This window comes from Mustela nigripes, chromosome 4 (assembly GCF_022355385.1).
Source record: "Mustela nigripes isolate SB6536 chromosome 4, MUSNIG.SB6536, whole genome shotgun sequence".
NCBI classification, from domain to species: Eukaryota; Metazoa; Chordata; class Mammalia; order Carnivora; family Mustelidae; genus Mustela; species Mustela nigripes.
The window spans coordinates 161,951,250-161,963,710 of NC_081560.1; the positions used below are offsets into that span (position 1 = coordinate 161,951,250).

The following is a 12,461-nucleotide window of genomic DNA, read 5'->3' on the forward strand; positions in this document are numbered from 1 at the left end:
CCCTGTGGTTGGTCGTGTCATCTTTGACCCTGCTCCAAATGTGTTTGTTTATTTTATTTAATAAATGCATAGATAGCACTTACTATATGCTATGTAATGTTTTAAGTGCTTTACGAATAATAATTCACTTAGCACTTAGAGCAATACCCTTGGAGGTAGGTACTGTTATTATCCCCACAGATGATGACAATGATGACATCAGGGCACATAGTGTAACTAATATGCTTAGGGTCTTAACAGCTAGTAAGTGGGAGGCAGGATTCAGATCCAGACCAACTGGCTCCAGAATTCATGCTCCTAAGCACTATGCAGTGCTGCATTAAAGCTAGTCATCTGAATTTCTGCTTCCCCTTTTCATCTTCCATATTGGTTAAGATTATATTTGGCTATTTGGCAGAAAATTTAAAATAATAATGACTCGAATAAAGGTACATTGAACTCTTCGTAGATGAACTCTCATAGATGAGCTCTCTAGGCTGCCTAGGGCTGGCATGACAATATGAACAGTGTGCATCCTTCCATCCAGCTGGTGAGCCATCCCTAGCATGTGGGTTCCACTTCATGATCCAAGATGGCTGCTCAGACTGCAGACATCTTGTCTGTTTTTCAGCCAGTTGGATGAAGGAAAAGAGAGGAAGAGTATGCCCTCTTCCTTGAAGATATTTCCTAGAAGTCTCACCAGACTGTTTTTATATTCTGTTGTCCAGAATTTAATGGCAGTAGTGGTTGGGAACTGTAGTCTTTATTTTGCCTCACTAAAAATGCGAAGTCCCACGTCCAAGGAAGAAGAGGGAACAGAGATTGGAGGATCCAGCAGATTCTGCCAGAGCTGCTTTTGGAGCTAAAGAGGATGGAAGGTTCTTGAAGATAATAGCCCTGATTTCATTTTCCAATTTAGGATGGTTTCTCCCTCAGGGCAAGCAAGTGGGGACCTAGAGACAAGTAAGATGGAAAATGCTAGATCAGAAAGCATGGTAGAGAGTGCTCATATTACCCTCCTCACTTGCATTCTTGTGCTTTCTGGTCTTATGCTCAGTCACCTATGAAAATATTTTTTGAGCATTTTCTGTTTTGTGAGGCTAGTAATACTATATGTTCATATTGCCAAGAATCATAGAATAGCATGTGATTCATTAATTGGTTAAGAAGATTAAATGCGATAGCACACATGAGAGCCCCTTGGCATAGTTCCTGGTGCTTAGCAGGAGCTCAGAGTATTTTGGTTTTTGTTAGGTTAATGTCCACTGACCTCTGGATTAGCCTTTCTTGGATACATGGCACTGAATAAAGCAAAAGTAGTATAATTTTGAGATGATGATTTTATGAACGCTGAGAATAGTAATTTAATAGATAATGCTAATTGGTGTCTGCTTCATAATTTTAAAGATACTGCTTATATGTTTTAGGAACTAGGACTTATATCAGTAATTTGCAGTCTTTTAAAAATACTTATCCATCAAGACCTTGTCATGAATATTGTACAGGTTTTTTTTCATTTTTCAAATATAAAATTGTGTTAGTATGTAATACCGAGTGTACTTCTTTCAACTACCTGTGCCCTCCAAAGAAATTCTGATGTCCTTACACATGGTTGAGAGCAACACTGATAGCCCAATAAAGAATAAAGATCGCAAAGAGAATAATTCTCTTAATTCTTATTAATTTATTTGAGAGAGAAAGAGTGAGAGAACGCGTGCAAGCACAGAGGGAAAGGGATATGCATACTCCCCATGGAGCAGAGAGCCGAACTTGGGGCTCAATTACTGGGACCCTGAGATCACGACCTTAGCTGAAGGCAGATGCTTCACTGACTGAGTCACCCAGGCACCCCAAGAATAACTTTTTTTTTTTAACTAGAATGTTAAGAGGTAGTCAAGTTTGTATGTCATATTTAGATATACTTCTTGAGGTTTTTAAACATCATTACCACCTATTTTAGGGACCTTTCCTAGGCCACCAGTTGTAATGGTTGAGACAGGTTGGGTTATTGACAGTGGATAGGAAAATAAATACAGGCTAAATCTCTTCTGTTTCATTTTATTTGGATCCCATCTTCTTTCGGGGCCTAATAGATTTGGAGTAACCCATCCCTCTCTTTTCTAAGAGTTAATATGTAAGTAAGGCTTCTTTGCCTAAATAGGAGTGCTATTTCTATCTAACTGTTAATACAGAATATAGGGGTTCTCAGAGTGAGGCCGTAAGACCTGTAGGCATATTTTTAGGGGTGCACAGTGAAAATTATTTTTCTAGCCGTTTTAAGACTGTCTGCCATTTTCATTCTCACTTCCTTATGAGTGCGTAGTAGAGATTTCCAGAGGCTACTTGATATGTGATATTGAAACAGATTGAATATTAAGGAAGATGTGAAAATGCAGTTGCCTTTTATTAAGCCAGACACTAGAGAGGTTTGCAAAATTAGAATAGAGTGCCTCCCTTTTCATTAAAAATTGTTTTTGAAAATGGTTATATTTCTTTTTTTTTATAATTTTTTATAAACATATAATGTATTATTAGCTCCACGGGTACAGGTCTGTGAATCACCAGGTTTACACACTTCACAGCACTCATCATAGCACACACCCGCGCCAAAAATGGTTATTTTTCATAAAGACATAACATCTATATTAACATATATTAGGTTAATTTTTATGAAGTGAATTAACAGTCTTAACATTTGTTTTAATTTGTAATACAGCAGATGTAGGTTTTACCCACATAAACAAAAGTTTTGTAGATCTTTAATAATTAAGAGTTTAAAGGAATCTTCAGACCAAAATGTTAGAGAATCATCAGCTTCACGTTTACCAAATTAAAAAGAAAAAACTTTTATTAGAAGTTATTTCTGGGTATTTCACTGTACAATATGAGTGATGTGCTTGAACTATCTTAAATTTTAGCCTTGCATAATGCCCTCCTCCTTGGGGCTGCTAGATAGAGAAACCCTTTTTCTTTCCGGTCCCAGAATTTGGTTGTGGGTTTTGACCCCTGCCAGTGAGTAAGTGGCCTCTTGATTCCTGTGCAGTTCTCTTTGGATCCCAAGCACCATTGCTGCTGCTGCTTAAGCTCCCTGTACCTCAGCCCCTTCATTAAAGGAAGGTTAGTCAGTGGGTGGTAAGGAAAGGTGTTTGAAAAACATCGGCATCAAATAGAAGCTTACTGCAAACTAAATGTAAGAAAGGAATTGAAAGTAAAGAGGAGAGAGGAGAGAGAAAAATCAGGCAGTAGACATTTTCTTTCTCAACCAAATAATGGTGGGGTGCCTTTCTGATTCAACTGGTTCTAGAATAGTCTTAAGTATTCAGTCTTAAGTATACAGCTGAAAATGTGAAGTTCATATTAGCTTTGGAAATTAGGCCTGAGGCTGTGTCTTGTATCAGCTAGCAAACCTGCAGTGCTCACATACTGTCTTACACAAATGACATACTGAGCACGTTAGCAGAACTGAATTGAACTGAAGGCCATGCTTAGTCCCAAAGGGCACTTGTCTCCCTTTCTGCCTAATACCTTTCTGTTCCTCCATCCTTCTCACACTACAGTAGCTCCATTTGTCCAGTCCAGACGTTATTATTTAATGAACCCTGTGTGATACTGAGGTAGTGATGATCACTAATGCTTTCACAGTCCTCAGGATGCTTTTCAATTCTCCTGTCAGAGGGAAATGGTGAAGTTTGAGAGGTGAGTCTATAAATGAGACTTTGGCTGTGATCTTGGCCTTCAGGTTCTGCTTTCTTTAATGGAGGTATTTAAGCCTCAGTCCTAGTGTCTTTCAGCCTCCATAATAGGGTTGTTTTGGTCTTCCTCCCACTGGGAACCGGCCTGCCGAACTCCACTTTGTACCTCAGTTGAACTGACTCAGGTTGTGGCATGGGCCTCAAGCTGTCCGTGGTTTTATTGTCTAGTTCTAGAGCATTATCATGGACTCATTGGTCATTCTCTGAGCGACAGGAACTCCTTGTTACTGCTGCTGTGTGTTTTGGAGCTCAGGGTTCCTGGGGCAGAGACAGAAAGATTGCTAACTTGGGCCTTTTGCTAGACATTTTGGATAAAAAGGTAATTCTGAAGACTTAGGTTATGAATTTAAGCACTTAACTTTTCCCAGTGAATCAGTAAGGTTGTTTGTGTTTAAAATAAAATTATTCCTTTGGAGGGAGGAGAGTTCTGTATTTTTCTAGTCCGCTCAGATTCTTGTAAGACTTGAACTAGTCTCAAGAAGGACCAATTATTTTTGGAGACATGCATCTAGCCAATTCCTAATATGAGCACATACTTAATGCAGGCAGATGGGCGTATGTTTTCTGCTGTGACCTGCCTGTCAGGAAGTGACACCCACAGGAAAATGTCTTATGACCCAGACTAGCTTGAGTTGGCTGTGGAGTGAGAGAGAGGGAGAGTCATATGATACAAAGATGAATCACTTGGATAGCATATTTACTTTTCTTCCTTTGAAAATACCAGTTTGGGGACTAGAGGGAATGAGACAAATGTGAAATAACCATGGAGGGCTGCCTGGCCTGGGGAAGAAGACTCCAGAAGGGAGGCCCATTGTTTCAGGGTTACAGCAGCATCCCGGATTTCTAAGAACCTCTGAGGGTTAAGTTTTCACCTGCAAGAGAAGATGGGTTTTAGTCTTTGTGGCCTCTCATGTCCTGATTTCTTGTCTATCAGAGTTACTTAAAAGAACCCAATTCTAAGGTGGCAGATTCTTTTTCCTGCTGTGAGTTTTCCCTTCCATTGCTTTCTTAGTTTGTCATTCCTAAACTTTTTATTTTAAGATTTTGTTAACACCCGGGGAGTGGCATAGTAAGGCTGATAGAGGAAGTCAAACACTGATGGAGTTAACCTCATTCCATAATACCTTACTAATTTCCTTTCAGTTGATACTTTTTTGAGCCTTTACCTAATTGTTGCAGAACAAGTTTGTATGAATTCACCTTGGAAGTTGGGGTTTGATGGTGTTAAAGTCTGTTTTACCATGTATACTAGGCATGGCATCTTCTTTGGCCACAGCCCTTTCTGGCAGTGGGACAGTTAGCTGCACACATGAGCCGTGTCTTCCCCTTACAAGCTGGGGAGAAGCCAGTGTCTGTCTTTAAGGATTGTCTTCCTATGCCTTCTCGTTTCTTTCTAGAGTCCTGCTGACCTGGTCTGTGACCCACTTTAATTAATTTGCCTTTAACATCCTATTTTTCTTTTCTCTCTGTAGAAAATCATTGCTGTCTTCAAACCCAAGAATGAAGAGCCATATGGGCACCTTAATCCTAAGTGGACCAAATGGCTGCAGAAGCTATGCTGTCCCTGCTGCTTTGGCCGTGACTGCCTTGTCCTCAACCAGGGCTATCTCTCAGAGGCAGGGGCCAGTCTGGTGGACCAAAAACTGGAACTCAACATTGTACCCCGTACAAAGGTCAGTGACCTGTCACCAGGGAGCCTTGATCCCTATCCAGAGTTTTCCTGGGCCTAAGTCCTGCTACATGTTAACCGAGCTATTAGGCCTAAGGAGGACTATGTATGCTCTGAATCTAGGGCTCTCAGCCTTTTTGGAGGGAAGGTGGTAGGTTTAGGCTCATGATTTGATGGAAGCTATCCTGAGAAGGATACATGTAAAAGTTTTGCATACAATTTCCGGAAATTCACTGACCCTCTGATGCATATTTATGGGTTTTCCAGGTCTTTTGGTCCCAGGTAAACTGCAAGCTGGTTAGAAATCTGGCTACTTTTGTAGCTCGTTGTCTTAAATTTCCAAGCTATTCCTTGATTTAGATATGTTCTAAAACGGACTAACTGATGTTAGCTAGTCACTAAAGTAAAGTCTGGCAGGAAGGAGTCTAGGGTGGGCTGAGGGTTAAAGTAAAGTAAAGTAAAGGCTTGGACATGTACAGAGAACTGACCTGGAATTCTCATCAATCTTTATGCTATGGGAGACTGGTACTTAACTGAACATAACAAAATTGGGGTCCCAGATCTAGGTAAATCCACACTTAGAATGAATTTGCACACACCTTATATGTATGATAGACTTAGCTTAGGTTCTAATCCCTACCACCCCCCCAGTATGCTGAAATAACAGAATTGATTGCATACATTTTAGGAAGTTTACTGATGCCAGGTGAAGAGCCCCTGTACTACAGGGTGTCAGTGGAACTTTCCAAAGGTTTTGAGGGGAAGGAATGCCTGCTGGTCAGCATATGAACATTCAAGGACACATCATCACCCATTTAGTATGTGTGGCTACCTGAGATTTAGTAACAACTTAAGGTGAAGCTCTGATCTGCTGCCCTAAGGCTGCAGGGGCATCTTTGTAGCTATGGGCTTTAATCCTCTGAGAATTTGATGAAGGCTGGAGATCTCACTCCCAGAAAAAATTCATATATTTGCAATTGTTGTTTTGCATGTAATTTCACGGAGATGGTTCATGGATTGCTTGGAGTCCATTCCTTGGCCTTGTAGAGACCATGCCAATAGACTAAAGACCCCCGCTTGAGGTTTTCTTTGCAGGTTTAGGTAGTAGACTCTGGCCAAAGAGATGGGTCAGCAGACAGGAGCTTCCCTTCAAACCTCTTTTTTTCTGTTTTCCCAGGGTATTTTAGAGAAATTATGATTGTTTTGGTTGTTTAACTGCTCTTTTACCGCCAAACTCCAAACAATAAGCCAGCTGGTTTGTAAGTTTGTAGAAGTCAGGGACCACTTCTTGAAATTTCCTTTTATTCTCAGCCCCTAGCAAAGTACTGTGGTTTTTTGTTTGTTTGTTTGTTTTGAGAGAAAGAGTATGCAAGTGAGACAGAGGGTGGGGTCGATTTGCTTCCCAAATCACAGGCAGGTTCCATGCTCAGTGCAGTCCCACAATCTTGAGATCATGACCTGAGCCAAAATCAAGAGTCGGACACTAAATTGACTGAGCCACCCAGGTGCCCCAAGCAGAGTACAGTTTTTATAGTAACTATTCCGGAAGTGCCAGCCGAATGACTGAGTGAATGTCAGACCATGAGGGACAATCCTAGAGATCCCCCAACTCAAATCTATTGGGAGAGTGTTGACTTATAGCTCCCACTGGCATCTGGCCTTATACAGTTCATTCTTCCTTTTACGCTTTTGTTCTGTCTGTACACAGAGTTAAATAGCACACTTGAATGTCTTGCATGATAATTAACGCTCCAAAGATCTCCTGCCTAACCTGAATTCCTCCTACTAGGCCCTTCCTAGACTCTAAACATTCTTTTAAATACTTGTGCTCATTGCTGTAATTGCCTTTCTTTATGGTAAGTAGCAGTCTGCACAGGGCCTTGTGCCTGTCCTGCCTGTGCTTTTGGAGTGTAGTACCTAGGAATGAGGGCTGGAGTCCAAATTCTGGCTCTGCAGCTCTTTATTGAGTGACCCTTGGCAAATCACTTAAGACAGTCTCACACGCTTTGCCTGCTCGGTTCCTCACTATAAAAATAGGGTTATAAATAGTTCCTACTTTATGGGGTGGCTATTAAGATTACACAGGATAATCCATGTAAAACACGTTGCCTGGTGCCTTTGCACAATGTAAATGCTCCATATGTCTTAGCTTGTGGTACTTTTATGACCATTCTTACCATAACAGAATGTCACCTGCCAGGATCCTGTTCTTCCCCATCTCTGCTCTTCCTTTTTCCCTGTTAGAGAATCTTAATGTGGCTTGATGATCTTTTGCATCAAAGCAACAAAATATTCATCTTCCATGAGACTGAGATGAGACAGAATCTTGCAAGTTTAACCTATAGCTGCTGGAGAATAGTGAAAGGACGTCTCTCCCCTCCCAGCCTCCCCACCTTTGTGACAGGAGTCTATCCAGTTGATGAGAGCAGCTGTCACTGTGGGAACAGGGCTCATGTTATGATGGAGCTTCAAATAGTAAGGCTTCAGGTCTCGCTCAATAGCTTGTTTTCTGCTCTCTGTTCCTGTGAGGTTTCGGGGTATGATAGTTTCATTAGTCATAGAGAAAAAAGCGGGTTGTTACAGAGAGTGATGGAAAATAAATCTGGGTGGTGGGGAATGGGTGGTTTATTGCTTGAGAGAGTGAGGGTTTTCACTGTGGAAACTGGCAAGATATTCTTAGGAAAGGCTTTTTTCTCCTTAATTCCTGTGCATGTGTTTCCTGGGCACAGAGTGCCAACCTACTATACCTAGCACATCCATTGTAGACACTTGCATTAACTTTGGATGGACAGATGAACGGAGAGGAGGGAGGGAATGATTCTATCTCTCTTTCTGAGTCATAGGCACAATAATTAGTTATTTGTAATGAACTTTGCAAGGCTTAAAAAAGAATTTTCTTTTAAATCTGATTTTAGTTTTTATATGCTGAGACTCAGTTGTTGCTCTCTCTGAAAGAAGCTTATAACTCATTCATGCATTCACTTAATAAATATTTAATGAGCATGTGCCAGGCACTATGTTAGATACTGAGGCTGCTAATATGCATAAAGTAAGATGTTCTCTTTTTCCCCAGATCTCTTTAGTCTTAAGAGAGAGGTTAGGGGCGCCTGGGTGGCTCAGTGGGTTAAGCCGCTGCCTTCGGCTCAGGTCATGATCTCAGCGTCCTGGGATCGAGTCCCGCATCGGGCTCTCTGCTCAGCAGGGAGCCTGCTTCCCTTCCTCTCTCTGCCTGCCTCTCCGTCTACTTGTGATTTCTCTCTGTCAAATAAATAAATAAAATCTTTAAAAAAAAAAAAAAAAAGAGAGAGAGAGAGAGGTTAGAGGGGTGCCTGGGTGGCTCAGTGGGTTAAAGCCTCTGCCTTCAGCTTGGGTTGTGTTCCCAGGGTCCTGGGATCGAGCCCCGCATCAGGCTCTTTGCTCAGTAGGGAGCCTGCTTCCTTCCTTTTCTCTTTCTGCCTACTTGTGATCTCTATATGTCAAATAAATAGATAAAATCTTAAAAAAAAGAGAGGGGGGGGTTAGATGTACAAGTGGATAATCACAAGACGGTGTGATAAGGGTGATAATGGATATATCTACAGATGATAATGGATATATCTACGGATTACAGTGATATCACTACAGTTTGACAATCAAGTGTAATGATTTTTTTTTAAAGATTTTATTTATTTGACAGAGAGAGACACAGCGCAAGAGAGAACATAAGCAGGGGGAGTGGGAGAGGGAGAAGCAGGCTTCTCTCCAAGCAGGGAGCCCAAACCGGGACTTGATCCCAGGACCCTGGGATCATGACCTGCCGAAGGCAGATGCTTAACAACTGAGCCACCCAAAAGCCATCTGCCTTTGGCTCAGGTCGTGATCCTGGGGTCCTGGGCAGGGAGCTGGGAGCCTGTTTCCACTTCTTCTGCTTCTCCCTCTGCCTCTCTAACCTGCTCATGCTCACTCTTTCTCTTAAAAAAATAAATCTTTTAAAAAAATGTTTTTTTGAGTAGGCAATGCATGCATCTGGTGTGGAGATCAGAAGGCACAATAGGGTAAACGGAGAAGAGCAATTCAGCGTCTCTCCCACCTCTGCCTTCCAGCCACTCCATTTCCTTCCTCAGAGGCAGCTTCCAGTACTAGTTTCTTGTGTAATATTCCAGATATAGTCTGCACAGATATTATATATATATAATCTATATGTATATTGTTATATACATATATATAATCTATGCAGACTATATATTGTATATAATGTATATAATATATAAAATATTATATATCTAAATATATTATATATATTATATATTGCTATATACATATATAATCTTTGCAGACAATATATATTTTATATATATATAGCAATTCAGTATATATATAGCATATTCAGTAAATATATATATATATATATATATATATAGCAATTCAGTAAAGATTAAAGCCCATTTTAATGTTTATCTTTTAATGTTTAATGTTTATTTTTAAAATGTGAATAAATTGGGGCACCTGGGTGACTTGTTCATTAAGTGTCTGTCTTTGGCTCGGGTCATGATCTTGGGATCAAGACCCGCATCAGGCAGCCTGCTCAGCGGGAAGCCTGCTTCACGATCTTCCACTCCCCCTGCTTGTGTTCCTGCTATCGCTGTCTCTCTCTGTCAAATAAATAAATATTTTTAAAAATGTGAACAAATTGCACATAGTGCAGAATTCAAAAGAAATAAAAGGATATAGAGTAAATTGCAATTTGTTTTTATCTGGAGAGAAAATAGGCATTGGGTCCTCTTCTCCCAACCTAGGAGATGGCTTTATTAGTCAGGAGAACTCATGCTAGTTGCTGTAACAACTCCTGAATCTCGGTGGTTTAATGGATTTTGCTCACATCCTAGATTCGTGCCAGTCAGGCAGCTCTCCCTGATCCTGTGTCACTCCCTCTGTGTAGTGACAAGAAATGTAAGATCTTTCTGTGATGTGGTTTTGCCATCTCAGAGCTCTTCATTTCCAGCTACACAGATTGGGGAGTGTGAACTAAGGATAATGGGAGATTTTAGGGGCCAGCCCCAGAACTGATAGTCATACATCGCTTTATCAACATTGCATTGGCCTAAACTATGCATATTAGGAAGGCCGAGGAGTGCATTCCTTATGCATCCACTGGAAGAGGAACAGTGTTGGTAAGTATCCAGCTAGTCTGTGCAGTAGTGGTATGGTTCCTCATACTCAACTGTAACCTAGGTATCTGTTCTCTTTCCACTCTAGGTAGTGTACCTGGCCAGCGATACCTTCAACTATAGTGCCATTGACCGAGTGAAGTCCAGGGGCAAGCGGCTTGCGCTAGAGAAAGTGCCAAAAGTTGGGCAGCGGTTTAATCGCATCGGGCTACCACCAAAGGTATACCCAGCACCTGTGTGGCTTGGGCAAGGTGATGATGTGTGTGGTGTGACTATCCCAGTGGTGAAACAAGGCACCTAGAGACTTGTCTATAGGCATGAATATGTCTGAGGCTCCTGTCTCCCTCATTTCTGAGGCCCTAAGGTTTGGGGAATAATTCTCCAGAGAAGAGAGCCCTTCACTTTCTCACTTTACTCCTCCGGCCCATTTAGATGGGCTTCTTGAATTTGTATGGGGAATCCCATGACCTTTTTCTGATATAAATGCCACAGGGCATTATGGGCCACTTGGCTTACTTGTGGGCTCTCTGGACTTGAACAGTGGGGAGATACCTTTTTCCTCCTCTTTGGCTGCAGGTTGGTTCATTCCAGCTCTTTGTTGAAGGCTACAAAGATGCAGACTATTGGCTCCGGCGTTTCGAAGCAGAACCTCTCCCGGAGAACACTAACCGGCAGCTACTGCTGCAGTTCGAGCGGCTGGTGGTGCTGGACTATATCATCCGCAACACTGGTGAGCAGCGCTGGGCAGCCCCGGGCCCGTGCTGGACCACCGGGAGGTGCGCAGAGGCCTGGGGGCTTTTCTAAGTCAGAAGGGCCTTGAAAATACTTTTCCAAGACAAACTTTGTTCAGGCACACTGTGTGTAGTTACCAGAGGTGGTGAGTCCTGGAGCCAGCAGTTACTAACGTTTTATCTTAGCCTCTTTCCCCATCTCAGATGGAAGACACATTGGCTCTCCCCAAGCGACATCAAGAGTACTTTTGTTCTTGATCCCTAGTCACTCATAGTAGCAAGACTATCCCAGGACAGTTTTATCTTTAAGTACCTCATATCCATGCACTCATTTGGTATTTGTCACTTTGTGACTGGCTTATTTTACTTAGCATATGACCCTAAGCTTCATTCATATTGCAGCATATATCAGAATTCTTTCCTTTTTAAGGCTGGATGTACATTGTATGTATATACTGTATTTTGCTTATCCATCCATCAGTGGACAGTTGGATTGCTTCCATGTTTTAGCTTTTGTGACTAATGCTGCTTAACATGGGTGTACAAGTATATTTGAGACACTACTTTCATGTCTTTTAAGTATATACCCAGAAGTGGAATTGCTGGAGAAAATGGTAGTTCTGTTTAATTTTTTTAAAGTGAAATATGGTTAACCTATGTTTAATTTTTAGAGGAACTGCCATCCTGCTTTCCACAATGGCTGCACCGTTTTACATTCCCATTGGTGGCGCACAGGGGTTCCAGTTTCTCTACCTTTTCATCACCCTTGTTGTTTTCTGGGTTTTGTTTTGTTTTTCACTCATAGCCAACCTGATAGGTGTACTGTGGTCTCTCATTGTAATTTTGCATTTCCCTAATGGTTAGTGATGTTGTGAACATCCCTTCATGTACTTTTTGGCCATTTGCGTATCTTTGGAGAAATGTTTGTTCAACTTCTTTCCTATCTTTGAATCAGGTTGTTTTATTGTTGAGTTATAGGAGTTTTTTATATACTCTGGATATTAATTCCTTATCAAATACATGATTTGCAAATATTTCCTTCCATATTGTTGGGTACCTTTTTATTTTGTTTATAGTATCTTTTGATGCAATTTTAAATTTTCATGAAGTCCAGTTTGTCTATTTTTTTAATTTATCATCTGTGCCTTTGGTGTCATATGTAAGAAATTATTGCCAAATCTAA

General features: G+C 41.2%; 1 protein-coding gene across 1 annotated transcript in view; it reads left to right on the plus strand.

The window, feature by feature from the left end:
- Nucleotides 1-12,461, plus strand: part of PI4K2A (phosphatidylinositol 4-kinase type 2 alpha) — a 30,627-nt gene that overhangs the window by 2,652 nt on the left and 15,514 nt on the right. The window contains exons 2-4 of the mRNA XM_059398280.1: nucleotides 5,204-5,404; nucleotides 10,636-10,767; nucleotides 11,124-11,277. Of these exons, the coding sequence (XP_059254263.1) occupies nucleotides 5,204-5,404; nucleotides 10,636-10,767; nucleotides 11,124-11,277 (487 nt within the window). The remainder of the gene's footprint in view (nucleotides 1-5,203; nucleotides 5,405-10,635; nucleotides 10,768-11,123; nucleotides 11,278-12,461) is intronic.